Raw genomic sequence first — 19,661 nt, 5'->3', positions numbered from 1 at the left:
TCGGAGTAGTCGATTATAAAAATTAATCGCCGACGAATTAATAGATTAAAGAATTTAGTCGATAGTCTCATGCCTTTTCCTTTTCTATTTAGCCTCGGGAACCACCGTAAGGTATTACTTCAGAAGATGATATGTAAGTGAAGTATAGTCTTGTACAATCAGGTCGACCGAGACCATTGTTAGGTATTGCTACATAGGATGAGATATGAACGATTTGTAGCGTATAAAACTGCCATGCCTGACCGGGATCTCCGGATGAAAGGCCGAGACGCTACCACTCGCACATCAGGGCCGGCTCCGAGATGTCTGGTTATTTGAAACCCAACCACCAGAGAGCACTGGTATTCACGATGCCTACCGGACGCTATTATTTGCGTATGTAGATGTCCTCAACGACGTAAAAAAACCCAAAAAACTAAAAACTAATTTCTTATAAAATATTTGAAGTATAAAAAAATATATATATAAAATTTGGGTCAGTTTGTCGCTATACAGATCTCCGATCATGGACATGTATCTGTAAAGTAATTAAAAATTATTAACGGTTGTTTAATATATTAACGTTAATATTATTTGATTTTTATGTTTAAAAAAAATGTTTAAAAATTTCAGTAAATTCATTTTTTTTCATTGAACTTTTTTAAATGTTCGTGAAAAACGTTTATTTATTAATTCTGATGTGCATTATCTTTTATATATATTTTTTTTTTCCCCCAAACTCATCGTTTATTGTAGTATAAAGTTTTATGTTTTGGCATCATTGATCACTGTTACTATTTCTGTTGAAGGATTGTGACAGAAACTTATATATTTAATTTATTTACTAATTTTTCGTTGGGGTTCTCAATTGTTTATCTAACTAAGTAAGTAATTTTATACTATAATTAGAATTTAAGTTTGATTTATTTTTTCTAATGAAAAATCGATAATGTGGGCGTAATCCTGTGATGTAAATCATTTTACGTAAATATTTATTCCATGACATTGCCTCTCGTTGTTCATAATTCAAGTTCACGGAATTTTATAATTCATACTGAATTTTAATACCGATGAGAATCTCCATTCCTTTAAGCAGATGATGATCCTTTTGTGAATGTATCTGCTGCCTGTTTTTCAGACAATGAAGCTATCCGCTTTCACAAGCTTCCTCACATAATGGTCGTATCTAGTTTCGATATGATTTGTATTTATTGTGGAACATCGGGTTTTTTTTTTTAACTTTAATGGCACTCTGATTAATATGGCTTTGAATTAACATCAAGTGCACAAACTTCCTTTAACTAGATGTCAAGCCAAACCAACCATTTGGTTGTCTCTATTGCAGCAACATTCAGGTTTCATAGAAGAGAGTGATGCTCATTTCTGCAATTACTTTACCACACAACTGGTCTGCCACAGTTTTAACCCTTTGAGGTTCGAACATTTTTTGGAGATTGTTTAAAAAAAATGCTTATATTATTGTTTGTAAAAAAACTGTGCAGTGCCTAAACCTTAAAATTTCATGATTTTTGACTAGAAATTGATAAATTTTATTCAAATCTGTAAAATTAAGTTTTTTTAGAACTGTCAGTACACAAATCACTATCAGATTGAACATTCCTAAGATTCTGATCAATCTTAATCGTGTTTGAAATTTACCTCCCATTTTATGTATTATAGCAAACATCAGAAACAATGATAAACGTACAGTGTTCTCTGCTTATCTATAAACTATACCACAGGCCAATAAATACAGTGTTTTTTTTTTCCTACATCCCAGGGCCGGACATCCAATTAAGTATACTCGGCTCAGAGACGTGTCTTTTGACTCTAAGGCGGTCTTCCCGCCCACCGGTTTTACACCCGGCGCGGCAGGTCAACCGCCCCGGTACTAGATCTTTTCTTGCCTGCCTCTAATTCCTGCCGACGAGGGCAAAGCCCGGCTATGCCGTTCCCCACCCCCGCCGACAGAAACCCGATCTCGGTCTTTATGCCATTTTCCTCAAACCGGCGCGACCAGCACAAGGAGCGCGCGCACCCCCAAAACCAGCCACGCCGGTCGGGTCTAGGTCTTTTAATTTTATCTCCGCGAAATCTCCCCGGAGTCCCCGTCCCCTCACCGAAACCTGCACGCCAGGGCATACAGGCTCTCAGAGACGGGGCTGTCCACCTATCCCTATTTACGATTGAACCTAACGATTCCTTGGTCGCACTTCCTCTTCCTTAGTGCGAAGAACCGTACCGGCGAAATTGTTAAAAACGTTCCAGTTCTGCTCCCTCCTTAGCGACCACACTACTATGTTATTCGCGTTCAGGTTATTGACTGCTATGAATTGTCTGTATTGTGCCCATCTTCGGCATTCGAACATCGTATGCTCTGCGTCGTCCACCTCCTGGCAGTAGTCGCAGTTGGGTGTGACTCTCTTGCCGAATCTTTTTAAATAGTAACCAAAACATCCATGACCCGACATCATCTCTGATCACCTCGCCATGTTGGCGATCCAGCTATGCGTCCAAATCACTTATTAACCTTCCGGTCAAGGCCTCAGCGTTAGTCTCTGCTTCCTTCCACCACTGTCGGGTCATCGCCTCGGTCTCAGCTCTACTACACCCTTCCGCTCTCGCTTTCCTGCTCTTGATCTGAAGTTCTATCGGCGGGACCGACGCAAGCACACATATAGCTTCATATGACAGAGTACGATACCCTGCCACCACTCTCAACAATGCCGTTCTGTGCATTCTTTGCAGTTTATCCTTGTTTCTTTGTATCCTGATTGCATCAGCCCAAACTGGCTCCGCGTATAACGCCGCAGACACCGCCGCCGACGCAATCAGTTTCCGTTTAGAGGCCCCCGGTACTGTGTGTTCCACGAATAATCTCCTGATGGCTTTTATGGTGAGCCCTACTTTTTTGCACACATTTTCTATATGCCTACCAAACTTGAGACTTTTATCTATTGTCACCCCTAGATATTTTGTATCCTTGACCTCAGTTATAACCTCTCCATGGATCACGACCAGAACGCCGCGCAGTCTTCTCCTACCCGTGAAGAGGATACACTTGCTTTTTGCCGGGGATACCTCCATGTTGTTGTTTATTAGTCAGTTGTCTATGAGTTGGAGGGAGCGATTTTGCTTTATTCTCTGCATCACCAATTTCCTTATCTTCCACCAATAGTGCAATGTCGTCAGCGTAAGTGACTACGCTGACTCCCTCCGGATAAGGCAACCGGAGCACCCGGTCGTAAAAGATGTTCCATAGCAAGGGGCCTAACACAGACCCCTGCGGAACTCCACCGAAGACCGGAAATCTTCACCACCCCCTCCAAAGTGCGAACCTCCGTCCATCTATCAGGCAGTCAACCTGGTTTAGCAAGTGGTCACTAACATTCATTTCTCTGAGCGCCGCTACAATGGCCGTCCACGGTACCGAGCCAAACGCATTTTTGATATCTAACTGGAACATCAATGGGATCCTTCTGGTCCTCCAAGTACCGCTCCATACCTCTGCCGCCCAGCTAACCACCCTGTTTATCGCATCCAGTGTCGAAAGGCCCTTACGGAATCCATATTGCTCCAAATGTAGTCTTCCGTTTAGGTCCAGCTCCTCTTGGATCCTGGTAGCAAGAAGTCTCTCAGCAGCCTTACCCATATTATTTATGAGGCTGATAGGATGGTACTCGCAAACGCCTGGGTTTGTATTCGGTTTGGGAAGAAAAACCGTTCTGGCCTCCTTCCAGCATTGAGGGAAGTGCGGTGTTGCAGCCCATAACTCAAAATTTCCGTCATCTCCCACGGTACTATTCTGGCCAGGCCTTTAATGACCGCTGCCGGAACTTCATCTGGGCCCGGACTCTTCTTGTTATTTAACTTGTTAATTGCGGCAATCACCTCATCCTGTGCGAACCTGCCATGTTCGCACAAGAATACTGTGTTGTAATAAAGCTTCCTTTTCATTCTGAACAAACTATGATTTCACAGCCAACTCAATACAATAACAATTATTTGTTTGTTATATTACACAACAAACATGATTAAATGTTCTATAAAAATAAAAGCATAAACAGTTGTTAAGTTCAAAGTAATTATTTTTGTTTACAATCTGAATATTAATTGCGATGTTATATTTGACTTTGAACAATAACAAATGTAACCTCCTATCAAGTGGACTGTCCTGACACCCAAACATGTGATCAGTAGAAACATCATTTTGATACTGATGAAATTTCATCAGTTCTTCTTTCTCGCTCAAAATGAGATTGACAAAAAATCAGCTGTTGGTCTTTTTAGCATAAACTGAACCTGATGAAGAACTGTCAGGTGGTCTTTAAAGAATTAAGGAGAGTTCCACTAGTTGATCTTGAAGTCACTTTGTCACTAACATAGTTTACATCACTGTGTGCCTCAATTTTCTACTGGTTGTTTTACTGTATCTAATGCCATCTTCAGAAATAATTTCAAATATCTGAAAATTCCTTTTTACCAAATTAAAATGGTCCTTTATTCCCTGACTGCTCTAGATGCAATAATTAAGGCAAATCTTAAGTCTGGTGTGTGTGCCTGAAGCTAAATAATTTGTTTCCAACCATTTCCCTGTAATGTCCACCGGGAGATTAGAGGAGAGTTTCCAGATTTACAACCAAATTTAAGTGGTAAAAGTAATGGTTTACAGTTGTCAAAACTATATTTTTGTAAAATTATATTTGCATGGTCATATCTATTGCATAACTTATCTATCTGTATAAATTTTTCCATTAAAGTAATCTTGATCCGAAGATAATTGTCAACTTCATGTGATTATAATTCAAATTCAGAATTAAACTTTGTTATTATGCCCATGATCTTTGAAGAAGGACTTGTAGTGTTTCTTGCTTTCTATTTCTTGCTTCTATTCTTGCTTTCTTCTAGAACATACTATTATAAGAAGTACGTTAAGTATTTATACCAACACTTTGAAGCTTGTTTAAGGCCGTAACAACTTTTTCATAGTTTGCATACATATTTTTTCAATCTCATATCCTTGAGGTTATCACTTGAGTACATTCTTGTTTAGTTGTCCATTGAGGAACAATGTCTTTACATGAAACGGCGTTATGTTCCATCCTTTTTCCGAGGAGTAAACGAAAAGTTTGCTGGAAGTTGGATATAGCCCTTAGCAATGAGTCTTGCTTTATAGTTAATTATGTCATCCAAATCAGTTTTGACAGTAAACACCTATCCACCCTTGGCAATCTGGATATTTCTTCGGTAGCTGCTATGTTTGATTCTGATGAAAAGAATTTATTTCTTTACCTATCGCTTCATTTCATTCAGATGCTTTGACATTCTATATAGCCTCTTTATGATTTGAAAGTGTTTCTTGAAAAAGAGAACCAGTACCCTTTTTGATAACTGGAAGGTTTTGGTAGCTATCCTCGTTATTATCTGTTGCTACTGCATGTGAAATCAAATTTTCAGCTGTTGTTTCTTCTTTAGAAATCAAATTATTTCCTAGTCATTTTGGGTTTTTCAGTAACGTCTTTACTCTGTATAAGAATCAGTGAGCCACAAGCTGTGTCACACGGCCTCACAGATAGATTTAAGGTGAGGTGCTCGTGGTAATCATTATGTTAATATTATTTTGCTGTTCTTATTCTTTTCACTAAGAATACTTGCATCAGTATCAAACATAACTTCATTTAAGCCACCATAAAACAAGAACAGCCATTCAGTAATTACAAGAGAGTGTTTATAACAGTATTTGTAAATGTATATTTTTATTATGGATATATTTTTTATTTTTATTTGTTTTTACAGATAATGACCGCACCTGCAAATAATACTTTTATTAATGAAGCTCTGCCTCTTAATAAAGATGTTAAATTAGAGACTGAACAAGAAAATGTAGCAGAAATGACATGCTTTTTTTACCACCCCACGTGACTGAAACTGATAAATCATCTGAGCATGTAAGCTTTTTTTTATGTTTGGCCATCTGAGGACTATGAAGCAATATTTTGCATTAATTTCTCATTCTTTGTGTTTTACTGGTTTTTTGTTTATCCTTCTGTTTGAAATCTTAACATTTTTCTATAATGTACTATCGCCTTCAAATATTTTCATTTCATTTGAAACCACTGAAATCTATTGTTGATTTCCATTCTTTTTGCTGTAAATGTGGTAGAAGATCGGTTTTGTGAGGGTTAAAAATGATTTTGCTCTTCTTTTTCAGGTGGATATTGGCATTTTCTTGGTTTCATTGTATTCGTAATTTCCATTTATATTCTTGTATTCTTATTGGTCATAGGACTTTTCTCAAGTTTTTACCTTCTTTTATTCTGTTGGACTAAGTTGTCTGTTTTTAAACTGAATATGCATCTGATGTAACAGGTACATCTGTACTTATTTCTACTTGATTATTTTAGTATCTGATTTAGGCATCTTCTGAGATATTCTTTTTGTTGAAGATATCATTTGTTAGTTGGTAGGCTTATTTTAATATTCTCATTCGTGCTTGATTGGCTTTTTTATCTAAACCACTAATTTGGGTTATTTCTCCCATATATTTAAATTTGTTGACTTTATTGATTTTCCCATATTTTGTTATTTAGGAACTTTAAGGAATCTTGGACGGTTATGAATTCTGTCTTTTTGAAAAATGTTTTTAGCCTTAGTCTGCGATTAATTAATTCTAATTTGAAGTCCTTTTGAAAGGATTTTGTATGTCATAGGTAAGAGGTTAATCCTTTTGTAGTTATTTACTTCTGTATCATTTCCATATTTGTGTAGTGGATGTATTAATGCTTTTTTCCAATCTTGTGGAATTTTTTTGAGTTTTCCATATCGCTTACTTAAGTTTTTTCTTTGCTGTTTGCATGATCCTTTAGTAATTCTGCTGCAATCAAGCCATCACCTGTTACCTTGTTTATTTTCTTGATGAGTTTGTCTATTTTTATTTCCTTATGTGTTTTTGATTTGTCAGTTCATATTGCTGAATTTTGGAATTGAAATCTGACCTTAGGTTCCTCGTAGTTTAATAGTTTTTCAAAGTACTTGCTAGAATTTTGTTACTGTCTTTAGCATTTTTAACATTTAAATTTGGATGTTAATATTTAACAAAAGAAAGGTTTTTGTGATTTTCCCATGAAAAACTTTGCACATTAAAGTCGTCTAATAATAATAATAATAATATAACAGTCGCTGAACTGTTAATGTGTGTTGTAAGTGAATTAGAGTTGCAATTTATTTTAATTTTTATAAATAGAGTATTATTTTTATAAGAGTACTACGTACGAGGGGACGCTGAAAATTTCCTTGCTTTGCCTAGAAGGAATAGAGCCAGAGTTTTGAAATTATCTATTTATTCAATATATTCTTCCCTGAGACTGATATACTTAGTACATCGTTGTTGCAGCTTTTCTGGTCTGTGCAAATCAAATACCTGTGATTGGGCGCAAAACCAGCTCTCAGCAGTCTGACATCTTCAATGTCTTCAAAATGAATACCTTGCAGGCGTTTCTTCAAGTTCAGAAACAGATAATATTCCGAAGGGGCTAGGTCTGGTGAGTAGGAAGGATGATTGAACGGGTTGGAAGCCCAAGGTTATCAGTTTGGTAGTTACAACATTGAACGTGTGCACAGGTGTATTTTCATGCAACAGAAGGATTCCTTTGGCCAACTTTCTTCAACATTTTTTCCTAATTACCTCCTTCAACTGGTTCAGCAGGCTAGCATAATACTGTCTGGTTATACTAGATCTTTGAGGTAAATAGTCCACAAACAGAAAACTGTATTTGTCCCAGAAAAATGGATACCATCACTTTTTTGGCCGATTTCTGGGTGCGGAACTTCTTCGGCTGCAGGGAACCGCTGTGGTACCATTCCTTTGACTTTTCCTTGGTTTCAGGATCGTAAATGTGAAGCTAAGTTTCATCCTCGGTCACCAGCCTAGCCAAAAAGGCTTTTGGAACTTCAGAATTGTGCAAAACAGCTTTGGATGTCTCAACTCGTTCCTTCCATTGATCACAGTTCAAACATTTGGGCACCCGCTTCGCTGAAAGCTTGCGCATGTCTAGGATTGTATTACTAATGAAACCAACATGCTCCCTGGAGATGTCTAGTATCTGGGTATCTTTTTGGCAGATATTCGCCGGTCCTCAAGAATGAGCTCGTGAACAGCATTGCATGTTGCAGTGTCAGCTGTGATTTGAGGGTGCTCACTGTGGGGCTCATCTTACACAGTGAAATGGCCAGTCTTGAAACAGGATATCAAAGTTTTCACAGTGCTGTAGGAAGCACGCTTCTCTCCCAGTGTTTGTAACATCTCATTGTGAATGACTTTGCTGACTTTCCCTGGAGAAACAAAAACTTCATGAGGACCCGTAACTCCACTGACGAGAAACTTGCTTGAAACCCTGCCACCTTGGGTTTTACCTACAAAATAAAAAAATGTGTGATTCCTGAACACCTGATATTTGCACGTACTAAGATTTCAAACTTTCAGATGAGCCCAAAGTTGTTTTTCTATTTCAACCACAAGGCATCAAAGCCAGGAACTTTTCAGCACCCTCTCGTACACTTTGTTATTAAGTAATTTTTGATAATAAGTAGTTTTATGAAGTTTATGGAGCTTTTTTTATTAGCCCATTACCAGTTTCTTTGTTTTTTGTTTTTTTTTTTTTACAGAAATGAATGTATCTTGTTTTTTTTGTTTAATGTATGTATTTTTACTAATAATTACCTAATATGTAATTTTATAATTTAAGTACAATTTTTTTGGCATGCAGAATGTATTATTTTTTTCCTACCTTTACAGCCTTCATAGGACCACTTTAGTCAAGTTTAGTTAAGATGTTTTAGTTTCCTGTTCTCACAGTATTTCTTCATTCTGTCAGACGTTGGCTTTCTTAATTCCTTGTCTATGCATACATATTCTAGTTGCCACTCTCCTTTCGTCCATTTTGGGTGTTTACATGTCTTAAGTTTATTCTTTTTCATTTTAAAGTATGTTGATTTAGATATGAGGTGATATGTCTTATAGAGTGCCACAAGTTTTTGTCCATATTTGTTGGTCCTTTTCTGTGGTGTCCTTTTTTCGATGATATTTCTGTACCTTCTTTCTCTGCCCATTTGGATATTAAAACCTCCTATTTGAATTTGTGCAATTTCTATTTCTTTGGTTTGTTTGGTTCTGGAGTTCCCAGAAATCTTTGACTTTTTTTTATATTTATCGTAGTTATTTCTCTCTTAGTTGGAACATGGCATTTATGATTGATTTAGAATTACTGCAACAGTTCAACAGCTTATTTGATTGTACCTATTACAATTTGTAGCATAAGTTTTAAGGTGAGTAGCAGCACTTAAGATTTAAATTTGGATGTTAAAATTTTACAAAAGAAACATTTTAGTGGTTTTCCCACGCAAAACCTTGCACATTAAAGTTGTCTAATAATAATAATAATAATAATATAACAGTCGCTGAACTGTTAATGTGTGTTGAAAGTGAATTAGAGTTGCAATTTATTATTATTTTATAAATTATACAAATAATCATAAATATATTTACTTTATAGCATTGAAATTTTGTTTTGTATTACAGGAAGTAGGTTTAGTACAACTGAAAGAAGAACCGCTAGATGTTATTAATGGTGATATTGAAAAAGATCCTTTAGCAATTGAAGAGATCAATTTGGTTAAATCAGAAAATTTTAAAGTTGAAAATGAAAGGGTAAGTGTATTAGATTTTGTATTCAATAGAAAACCAATTACCCAGATGGATCTTTGCAAGGCCAAAGCTGGATAATTGGAAAGGGTAATTTATAAAATGGCTATTATACATACTGTACATATCATTCTAATATTTAATAAGTAATACGATATGGAAAAAAATATAGAAAAATAAATGTATTTCAGTAATATTAAAATAAATTTTTGAATATATGTAGTGTAAGAAAAAACTGTAAAGTGCTACTAAAAAACCAGTGTGTAGAAATTAGTTTAACAAAGGCCTAAATATACACGTTGTTTTAGCTAAATGAATTACAAAAAGTCAGTTAAAAAAATCCAGTAAAATAAAGATTGATAAAAAGTCCTTTTAAGGAAAATATTTATTTGAATTGTCTTAAAATTTTTCAAGTAATGTTAGTTTTTTTTAAAAATTACCTACTCTGAATTTAAGCATTGTAGTTAGTTGGACATCTGGAAAATTGGTGCCCTACTGTTAACTTTTCATTATTATTACATAATAAATTTTGGATTCCATATAGTTAATTTCTTAACTCAAGTGTGCGTGAATGTGTATATATATATATATATATATATTTATCCCACCAAGCTGGTCTAGTGGTTAACTCATAAATCAGTTGTTTAACAGCTGATTTTCGAAGTCAAAGGTTCTCAGGTTTAAACCTAGTAAAAGTTAGTTGCTTTTATATGGATTTAAAAACTAAACCGTGCATACTAATTATTTGCTTTGGTGGTAGGGGTTCAATTAACCATACGTCAATGGGATAGGAATGGTAGGCCTAAGTGTAAAAGATTACAGATCATCCTCATCTAATTGGATCATAGTAGAATTACTTTATTGTTCACTAGTCGGACAAATTGCAACGTACACATTAAAAAAAATAAAATGTATATATTGTTAATGTCTTTTGTAATACTCCATAAATAATAAATTCATATTAAAAAAAAAAATTATAATAATAGTTTTTTTGCAAGGTGTAATTTATTATAAAATAACTTATCTAACCCATCCAGGGAAAATATGATAAACATTTTCCTGAAAAATTACATTAAAATATATATTGTAGTGATATATTTATCATGAGATCGTTATAAATTTGACATCATTAGCGATGAAGTACATGTTAATCCGAAGTGCACAAATAATAATGTAGTGCTTGTGAAACAAGCCAGTAGTGCAATGAAACAACAGTCAAGGTTGTCGAACAATGTTTCCAATTGCGTTGGCTAATTGTGAAGCCTTATCATATTTGAGAGAACAGAGTGAGCGGTTTAAATAAAACCACATAAAATTTAATCCAAAGAATACAGAAAAAACCATATTGATTTGTGGAAGATGTATGTATACACATATTGGAAAGCATTTTAATACTTCCAGATTGGCTCCACATAAATACTTTGAAAATGGCTCCAAAAATATCTGTATATTGGACAGTGGTGGCATTACATTTTGGAGATTACCGAGGCTGAGGTTCAGCAGGTTACTTGCAGTTTTGCAAGACATAAAATGACTCCCGGGTATGATGGGATCACCATGGAACTGCTTGTTCGCTCGTTAGGTGTCAGCAGTGGTGTTCTCACAAGAGTTTTAGTTTTGAATAGGTTAATAAAGGGTCACCAACTTGGTGGCCCTCGGCCTTGTATCAGTTGCATCGTTGGGCATGTACTGTTGAAGAGGTAGGGGTGCTACAAAGTTACTTTTGTAACCGAAATGTGCTTCATGATGACACTTTCGGTCAATTGCAATCAAAAGGGGAGGTGCACAAGTAGATGTTATGACATCCCTAAATCCAAAATGTCAACATCCTACGGCTAATTGTTTTTGAGTTATGCGAGATATATACTATACGTATGTACGGACATCACTCCAAAACTAGTCAAATTGGATTCAGGGATGGTCAAAATAAATATTTCCATTGAAATCTGAAAAGTGAAATTTTTCATGATGACAATACTTCGTTTACATCATACAAGCAAGTAAAAAGAAAAAAAAGACGAAAAATCACATACTTTACTAAGATTCAAAGAATCAGTGAGACATGGTCTCACAGACAGATTTAATGTGAACCACATGGCAATCAATATGTTAATATTATTTGCTTGTTCTTATATTTTTAATAAAGATAGCTTGCATTAGAATCAAGTATAACCTCATTCAAGCCACCATAAAGCATAAACCAGGACAATCATTAAGTAATTACAAGTGAGATGCTTATGAACATTCTTTTTTTATACATATATTTTTTTTATTATGGATGTTTATTTTAATCTTTGTTTCTGTTTTTTGGCTTTTTTTGTACAGATAATGAATGGGCCTGAAAATAATACTTTTATTAATGAATCTATTCCTCTTAATAAAGATATTAAATTAGAAAGACCGATCAGCAGAAACGATATGCTTTTATTTACCACATCACACAACTGGAACTGATGCATCTGTGCGTGTAAGCTTTTTTAATTTTTCTTTGTATGTTTTTCTGACTGAGGACCATGAAGTAGTATTTTGCATTCATTTCTTATTCTTCTATATATTTTCATTTCTTGTTTTCTAAGAGTTCTTCATTCTTTTGCTTTAAAGAAATCAAACAATTCTTTATCTAAATCATTCATTTATTATTTCTCCGACGTATATTTAAATTTTACTTATTGATTTTTCCATATTTTGTTTTTTGGGTCCTGGGGGGGATCTTGGTCGGTTACAAATTCTGCCTTTTTGAAATAAATTTTTAGCCTTATTTTCCGTGCAATTTATTTAAGCTGGTTTTCTTGTTCTGCTGCCTTTTTGAGGTTCTCCAAGAAAATTGTAACATCATCGGCTAAGGTTAAGCAGTTAATTGCAATTTCTTTCTATTTCCAATCCGATTCTATTTAGGTTGTCTCAACTTTTTTCATGTTCTTATCCCATTCTATTATTACTTTCCCTAGGACACAGATAAAAAGAGTTTATGTTAAACCGATTTGTTGTCTTCTGTTTTAATTTCCAATTATCCTGATATTTCAAACATGAATTTTACTTCTGAAGTTCAGCTTTTTTTTTGGCTGTTTTCATGATTTTTTCTGTAATTCCGGTTCAATCAAGCTTGCACCGTTGCCTTGTTGTTTATTTTCTGGATGATTTTTTCATTAGGTGGTTTGGATTTTTTAGTTCATATTGCTGAATTTGAAATTGAAATCTAACCTCGGATTCCTGATAGTTTAATAATTTTCAAAGTACTTGTTAGAATTTTGTGATTGTTGTTTTTCCTAAACCAAAGGCTGGTTGTTTGGTATTTGGTAAGTTTATAAATTTTGGAAGTGTTGTTAATTTTAATTCAGATAGACAAGCATAAAACCCATCGATACAAGATCACATTAAAAAAATAAAAAAACATAAGTACATAACAAAATTAACATTCATAAGCAAGGATAGCTCTGTATAATATATTACAGAACGTCCAAAATTCTGCTAGATATAGCCAGATGGACCGTATTTAGGTGCAACTCAATTTTGGTGAAGTTATTGCGTTTGGAATTTCAAATTTTTAATTCAGTTCTGCAAACTTTTTCCATCCAGGATATATTACTCACACATTACAAACATATGCAGGTGTGTACATATGCACGCTCAAACATTTGCAGATTTTTCATAACATATATACAAAAATTTACACAGTAAGCTTTATAATTTTACCTACACACAAAATATTTCCATAATAATACATTTATATACTGGTATATTTATAGATAATTTCACTTTGTACAATATAATACACATGTATACACACACACACATATATATTCACATATGTGTGTATATATATATATATAGATATATATTTTACACATGAAAATCTGTCATTTTATACTGTAATAAACAAACAGTTGGTGTATCTATTATTGCAGAATACTACTAAAAAAAAAAAAAAATTATGAAATGGTGAATTATTATGACAGAACGAATTGTCACCAGACAAAAAGTAGACATCACATAGTTCCAATAAACACTTCAATCGTACTAATCAGCTACGTCAGAATATTCCGTCAAAGAGTGGTAAGGGGTTAATAATAGTGATTATAAGTACACTAGAAAAACACTTTGAAAATTGTGTTTTTTTGTAAGTACTTTTGGTGCAGGACAATCAAGAACATTTTTAATACATTGTTGCAATTCATCTGCAAAAATTTCTATTTGAATATCAAGTCCCAGTCAAGCATGGCAATTTTCTTTTCCTACAAAATTCCATTTCCACGTTCCAGTAAAAAAGCTTCATGTTTAAGTGGCTGTAAAAAAATTAATATTATTTAGAACCAAACTCATCAAGGAAATTTTGTATCTTCCAAAATTTATATTTTTATAATCTGGTATATATTTTTCAGATATGAGATAAGAATTCAAATTATGGTCAATGTGGTAAATGATATTTATCACGATAAAATATTTCACCATAAGCAATATTAACACTAATGTCAGTAAGATTAGAAAAAACTAAATCAGGAGAATTACTGCAACAGTTTAACACTTGTTTGATTGTAAATATTACAATTTGTAGCATAAGTTTTAAGGTGAGTAGCAGCACTTTAAGACTTACATTTGGATGTTAAAATTTTACAAAAGAAACATTTTAGTGGTTTTCCCACGCAAAACCTTGCACATTAAAGTCTAATAATAATAATAATATAACAGTCGCTGAACTGTTAATGTGTGTTGAAAGTGAATTAGAGTTGCAATTTATTATTATTTTATAAATTATACAAATAATCATAAATATATTTACTTTATAGCATTCAAATTTTGTTTTGTATTACAGGAATTAGGTTTACTACAACTGAAAGAGGAACCGCCAAATGTTATTAATGGTGATATTGAAAAAGATCCTTTAGCAATTGAAGAGATGAACTTGATTATATTAGAAAATTTAAAAGTTGAAAATGAAAGAGTAAGGATACATATTATTTTTGCTAAACGAATTACAAAGATTCAGTTAAAAAATCCAGTAAAATAAAGATTGATAAAAAAAATCCTTTTGAAAAAAATATTTATTTGAGTAGTCTTTAAATTTTTAAAATAATGTATTAATTTTTTTTTTAATTACTAAGAAGTGTAGTTAGTTGGATATCTGGAAAATTGGTGCTCCACTGTGTTAACTTTTTATTATGTAAATTTTGGATTACATACAGTTTATGTAAGCTTGTTTGAGTGTGTGTATATTTAGTCTACCAATCTGATCTAATAGTTAACTCTTTGGAAATCAGTTGTTTAACAATTGAAAATTGTTTAAAACAATTCTTTTTTGGCCTATTTTTTCTTTTAATTCTTGGATTATTCATTCAATTTTGTTTTATGCCTTTTTCTAACTGAATTGTATATGCTGCTCTTAGCTGGGATTCTATTATTCAGAAATTTAGCGAATATTTGATGTGTTCCTGGAAAGGATTTAAGAACACTGATTAGCAACCCATTCCTTGATGGCGTCAGAAAAACACAACTCAAGGAATGAAACTTATTGCAGTGAAGCATGAATAGTTAACAACTGACAGCAGTAGGTTAGAGTAGTAACATACGCACCAAAAATGATGTTAATAGAAGCAGTGATAAAGGTTCATTTAAATAACTGCAGTTCAAGCTCTCTCAGTTCAGTTTATGTTTCTCACCCTGTATGTGTAAATATACATATTAGCGCTCTTGCAGTGTGCACCACTTCATCAGACGTATTAAATACATTGATGAAAAGTTGTGTACCACACAAATGCTAATTTGTAAGAATTAAAAAAAAGCAAACAGTAGGAGGCGTTTTTATTTTAATTATTATAAATTTATCATTGTATTATTTTTATATATATATATATATATATATATATATAGCAATAACTAATCTTAATATAATTTAATAACTTTCTTTCTTTTTTTTTAAAATAAACTTAGCAACTCGTCATGTTTTAATGTACGTTAGTCAACTTCAGTGTATGCACTTTTTTTTAGCTGGTCAGATGCCTAGACAATAATCTAACTCTTGCCAGATGTTTGGGAGCATCTGCGGCATTATAAGACCTTTTTTTTTTGTCTTCAGTCATTTGACTGGTTTGATGCAGCTCTTCAAGATTCCCTATCTAGTGCTAGTTGTTTCATTTCAGTATACCCTCTACATACTACATCCCTAACAATTTGTTTTACATATTCCAAACGTGGCCTGCCTACACAATTTTTCCCTTCTACCTGTCCTTCCAATATTAAAGCGACTATTCCAGGGTGCCTTAGTATGTGGCCTATAAGTCTGTCTCTTCTTTTAACTATATTTTTCCAAATGCTTCTTTCTTCATCTATTTGCCGCAATACCTCTTCATTTGTCACTTTATCCACCCATCTGATTTTTAACATTCTCCTATAGCACCGCATTTCAAAAGCTTCTAACTTTTCTTCTCAGATACTCCGATCGTCCAAGTTTCACTTCCATATAAAGCGACACTCCAAACATACACTTTCAAAAATCTTTTCCTGACATTTAAATTAATTGATGTAAACAAATTATATTTCTTACTGACGGCTCGTTTAGCTTGTGCTATTCGGCATTTTATATCGCTCCTGCTTCGTGCATCTTTAGTAATTCTACTTCCCAAATAACAAAATTCTTCTACCTCCATAATCTTTTCTCCTCCTATTTTCACATTCATGGTCCATCTTTGTTATTTCTACTACATTTCATTACTTTTGTTTTGTTCTTGTTTATTTTCATGCGATAGTTCTTGCATGGGACTTCATCTATGCCGTTCATTGTTTCTTCTAAATCCTTTTTACTCTCGGCTAGAATTACTATATCATCAGCAAATTGTAGCATCTTTATCTTTTCTTTCACCTTGTACTGTTACTCCAAATCTAAATTGTTCTTTAACATCATTAACTGCTAGTTCCATGTAAAGATTAAAAAGTAACAGAGATAGGGAACATCCTTGTCGGGACTCCCTTTCTTATTACGGCTTCTTTCTTATGTTCCTCAATTTTTACTGTTGCTGTTTGGTTCCTGTACATGTTAGCAATTGTTCTTCTATCTCTGTATGAACCCTAATTTTTTTTAAATGCTGAACATTTTATTCCAGTCTACGTTATCGAATGCCTTTTCTAGGTCAATAAACGCCAAGTTTATAGACATTGTGACTCACACCCCTAACAACTACTGAAAGAGCTGCTGCCCTCTTTCAGGAATCATTCCTTAGTCTGGCTCTCAACAGATACCTCTCCGATATGGTTGCACCTTCGGTCCAGCTACTGTGTATCCCTGAGCACTGAATCCGCTCACCAACGGCAAGGTCTCATGATTCATAGAGGAGGTATTAGACCAATCACCTTTAAAATTTTTTGTATTAAATCATTCAAATCTCAAACTTATCTTTGCTGTAACTTTCAATAAAACCCCAACCAAAAACGTCCAGAAAAGTGATATCTGAGAGATGTAGGTGGCCATGCAGTTGGACTTCCTCTGATCCAATATCTGGAGAAGTGTTTTCCAGGAACATGCTAATGTCATGATAAGTGTTGTGGAGCACCATTTTGTTGAAAACTGAATCTTCCAGGAATCTTAGAAACAGCAAACATCTGAAACATGTAGACGCATGTGTGCCCTGTCACAGTGGACTCTATGAAAAAAACACTTCTCCGACACCATTTTTTCCCCATCATAGCCGACACTTACTTTCAGTATGTTCCTTTCATTCTTGATTACTGTATGGGGTTTGTTTTCGGTACAACAAATTTGACAGTTGTCTTTAATTATCCCAAATGTATGAAAAGTATCCTCATCACTAAATAAAATATTATTAAGATTCTTTTTAATATGGTAATTATCTCTGCAGCAAACTGATATAATTGGTGGTAATCATTTGGTTTAATGTGAAGAAGCAGTTGTAATGTACACTTCCAAATGGAGTGCTTATGACCGATGTCGTGAACAGTAGAAAAAGGAATCTTCAGTCCGTAACTAGATCGCGTAATAGACTTATCGGGCAGTGAACATATCGCTTACTTTATGCACAGTCTCTTAACTAACTGAAACCTTCTGATGATTTCCAGTTTGTGAAACCCATCTTCTAGTCTCCAGTTCATATCCTTGGAATACAATAGATTTGGATGTAGGAGAATTAACATTCAATTCAGTTCATACAAATGCATAACTGATTTAAAGCAAAGCATGAACTGAATATTTTTTGTGGGGGTCTGCATCTTGATGGACTACTACAATTGCATTCAATTCGGTTTGTATATGCTGCTGACTCTAAGAGTATACTGAACAAATTTTTGAGATACATTCTGTCATTTGACCCTACATTTAAGAGATTACTATGACCGTTTTCTTAAATGTAGGCAATTAGTTTTGGATGCTTTCAGCCCAGATTTCCTGTATATAAAACGCATGGGTAGGTCTGATACATGCATATTGATAAAACGTATATAATAAATATATTTACCTGTTATAAATTTGCAAAATAGTTTTGTTTTCCTAAAACATACTTGTGATAATAAAGTTTCAACCAAATGTGTAAATATAAGATAAGTAAAGTACCTTATTATAATTAAGTTAACTCATTGATGATTAATTAATATCCAAAACCACTTTGATTATGAATATATCTTTAAAATATTCAATTTTTTTATATGTGTTAATGTTATTGTAATTCAAATAGTTTTACGTTATTCATAATTACCTTTGAATTATTAGTAATTTTTTATTTACAGGTTATTATTGATAAAGGAACCTCCAAGGGAAGTACCAAGAATCGCATTACTCAAAAGAGATGTGTAAATAAATAATTCAGTATATGATGGAATTATGAAAGAAAAATCCATTGAATATAATCAAAGTTATAATTCAAAATCACATTTAAAATATTCATACAAAAACGAAAAATTATGATTGTAATTTCTGCCAAAAATGTTTTAGTGATGTTTCTTAATTAAAGATGCATATTAATTTACACACCAAGGAGAAAAATTATGTATGTAAATTTTGTCAAAAGTCATTTAATATTAAAAAGCAATTTAACGACACATCTTAATATTCATAAAAATGAGAGAAATTATGTTTGCAACTTTTGTCAAATGTCATTTAATTGTAAAAGCTATTTAAAGAGACATCTTAATAATCATACAAAAGAGAAAAATTATGTTTGTACATTTTGTGAGAAGTCTTTTAATCAAAGTTCTATTTTAAATATATTTAAATTACATTTAAATATTCATACAAAGGAGATAAATTATGTTTGTACATTCTGTCAGAAGTCTTTTAATCAAAGTTCTAATTTAAAATCGCATTTAAATATTCATACTAAGGAGAAAAGTTATATTTGTAACTTTTGTCAAAAGTCATTTAATAATAAAACTTGTTTCGACACGCATATTAATATTCATACAAAAGAGAAAAATTATATTTGTAATTTTTGTCAGAAGTGTTTTTATGAAATTTCTAATTTAAATATTCATACTAAGGAGAAAAATTATATTTGTAACGTAATTATATTTGAAAAATTATGTATGTAAATTTTGTCAAAAATCATTTAATGCCAGAAGCAATTTAGAGACATGTAAATATTCATACAAAAGAATAAAAATAATGTTTGCAACTTTTGTCAGAAGTCTTTCAGAGAAAGTTATGCTTTAAAAGTACATTTTAATATTCACAGAAAAGAGAAAAATTATGTTAGTAACTTTTGTCAAAAATTCTACTTTAAAATCACGTTTAAGAATTCATACTAGGGGAAAAAATATATTTATAATTTTTGTCAAAAGTCGTTTAATAATAAAAATCATTTAAAGAGACATCGTAATATTCAAACAAAAGAGGACGATTTTACTTGTAACTTCTGCCAAAAGTTGTTTTATCGCATTTGTGATTTTAAAAAACACATTTATTTCCACTCTAAAGAAAAAAATTAATGCTTGTAACATTTATCAAAAATCTTTTAAGTTTTTTAAGCATGGCACATTGGTATGT

General features: G+C 33.1%; 1 protein-coding gene across 1 annotated transcript; it reads left to right on the top strand.

Annotated features, from left to right (window-relative positions):
- The first annotated feature begins 762 nt into the window (after nt 1-762).
- LOC142333449 (uncharacterized) lies at nt 763-18,777 on the top strand. Its single transcript, XM_075380558.1, has 6 exons — nt 763-863; nt 5,776-5,927; nt 9,557-9,685; nt 12,005-12,146; nt 14,490-14,618; nt 18,407-18,777. Exons 2-4 carry the CDS (start codon nt 5,877-5,879, stop codon nt 12,131-12,133), a joined length of 309 nt encoding a protein of 102 aa, XP_075236673.1. The 5' UTR covers nt 763-863; nt 5,776-5,876; the 3' UTR covers nt 12,134-12,146; nt 14,490-14,618; nt 18,407-18,777.
- The last annotated feature ends 884 nt before the right edge of the window (nt 18,778-19,661 follow it).

This window comes from Lycorma delicatula, chromosome 12 (assembly GCF_047948215.1).
Source record: "Lycorma delicatula isolate Av1 chromosome 12, ASM4794821v1, whole genome shotgun sequence".
In the NCBI taxonomy this organism is placed as follows: Eukaryota; Metazoa; Arthropoda; class Insecta; order Hemiptera; family Fulgoridae; genus Lycorma; species Lycorma delicatula.
The sequence above is the reverse complement of the archived record's forward strand: the minus strand, read 5'-3'. Positions and strand labels throughout refer to the sequence as shown.

Bases quoted from the DNA above. Each gene is read 5' to 3' on its own strand.
- LOC142333449 (XM_075380558.1), top strand. From the start codon at position 5,877: ATGCTTTTTTTACCACCCCACGTGACTGAAACTGATAAATCATCTGAG. The intron at 5,928-9,556 runs GTAAGCTTTTTT...TTTGTATTACAG, and splicing joins CTGATAAATCATCTGAGCAT to GAAGTAGGTTTAGTACAACT. The intron at 9,686-12,004 runs GTAAGTGTATTA...TTTTTTGTACAG, and splicing joins TTAAAGTTGAAAATGAAAGG to ATAATGAATGGGCCTGAAAA.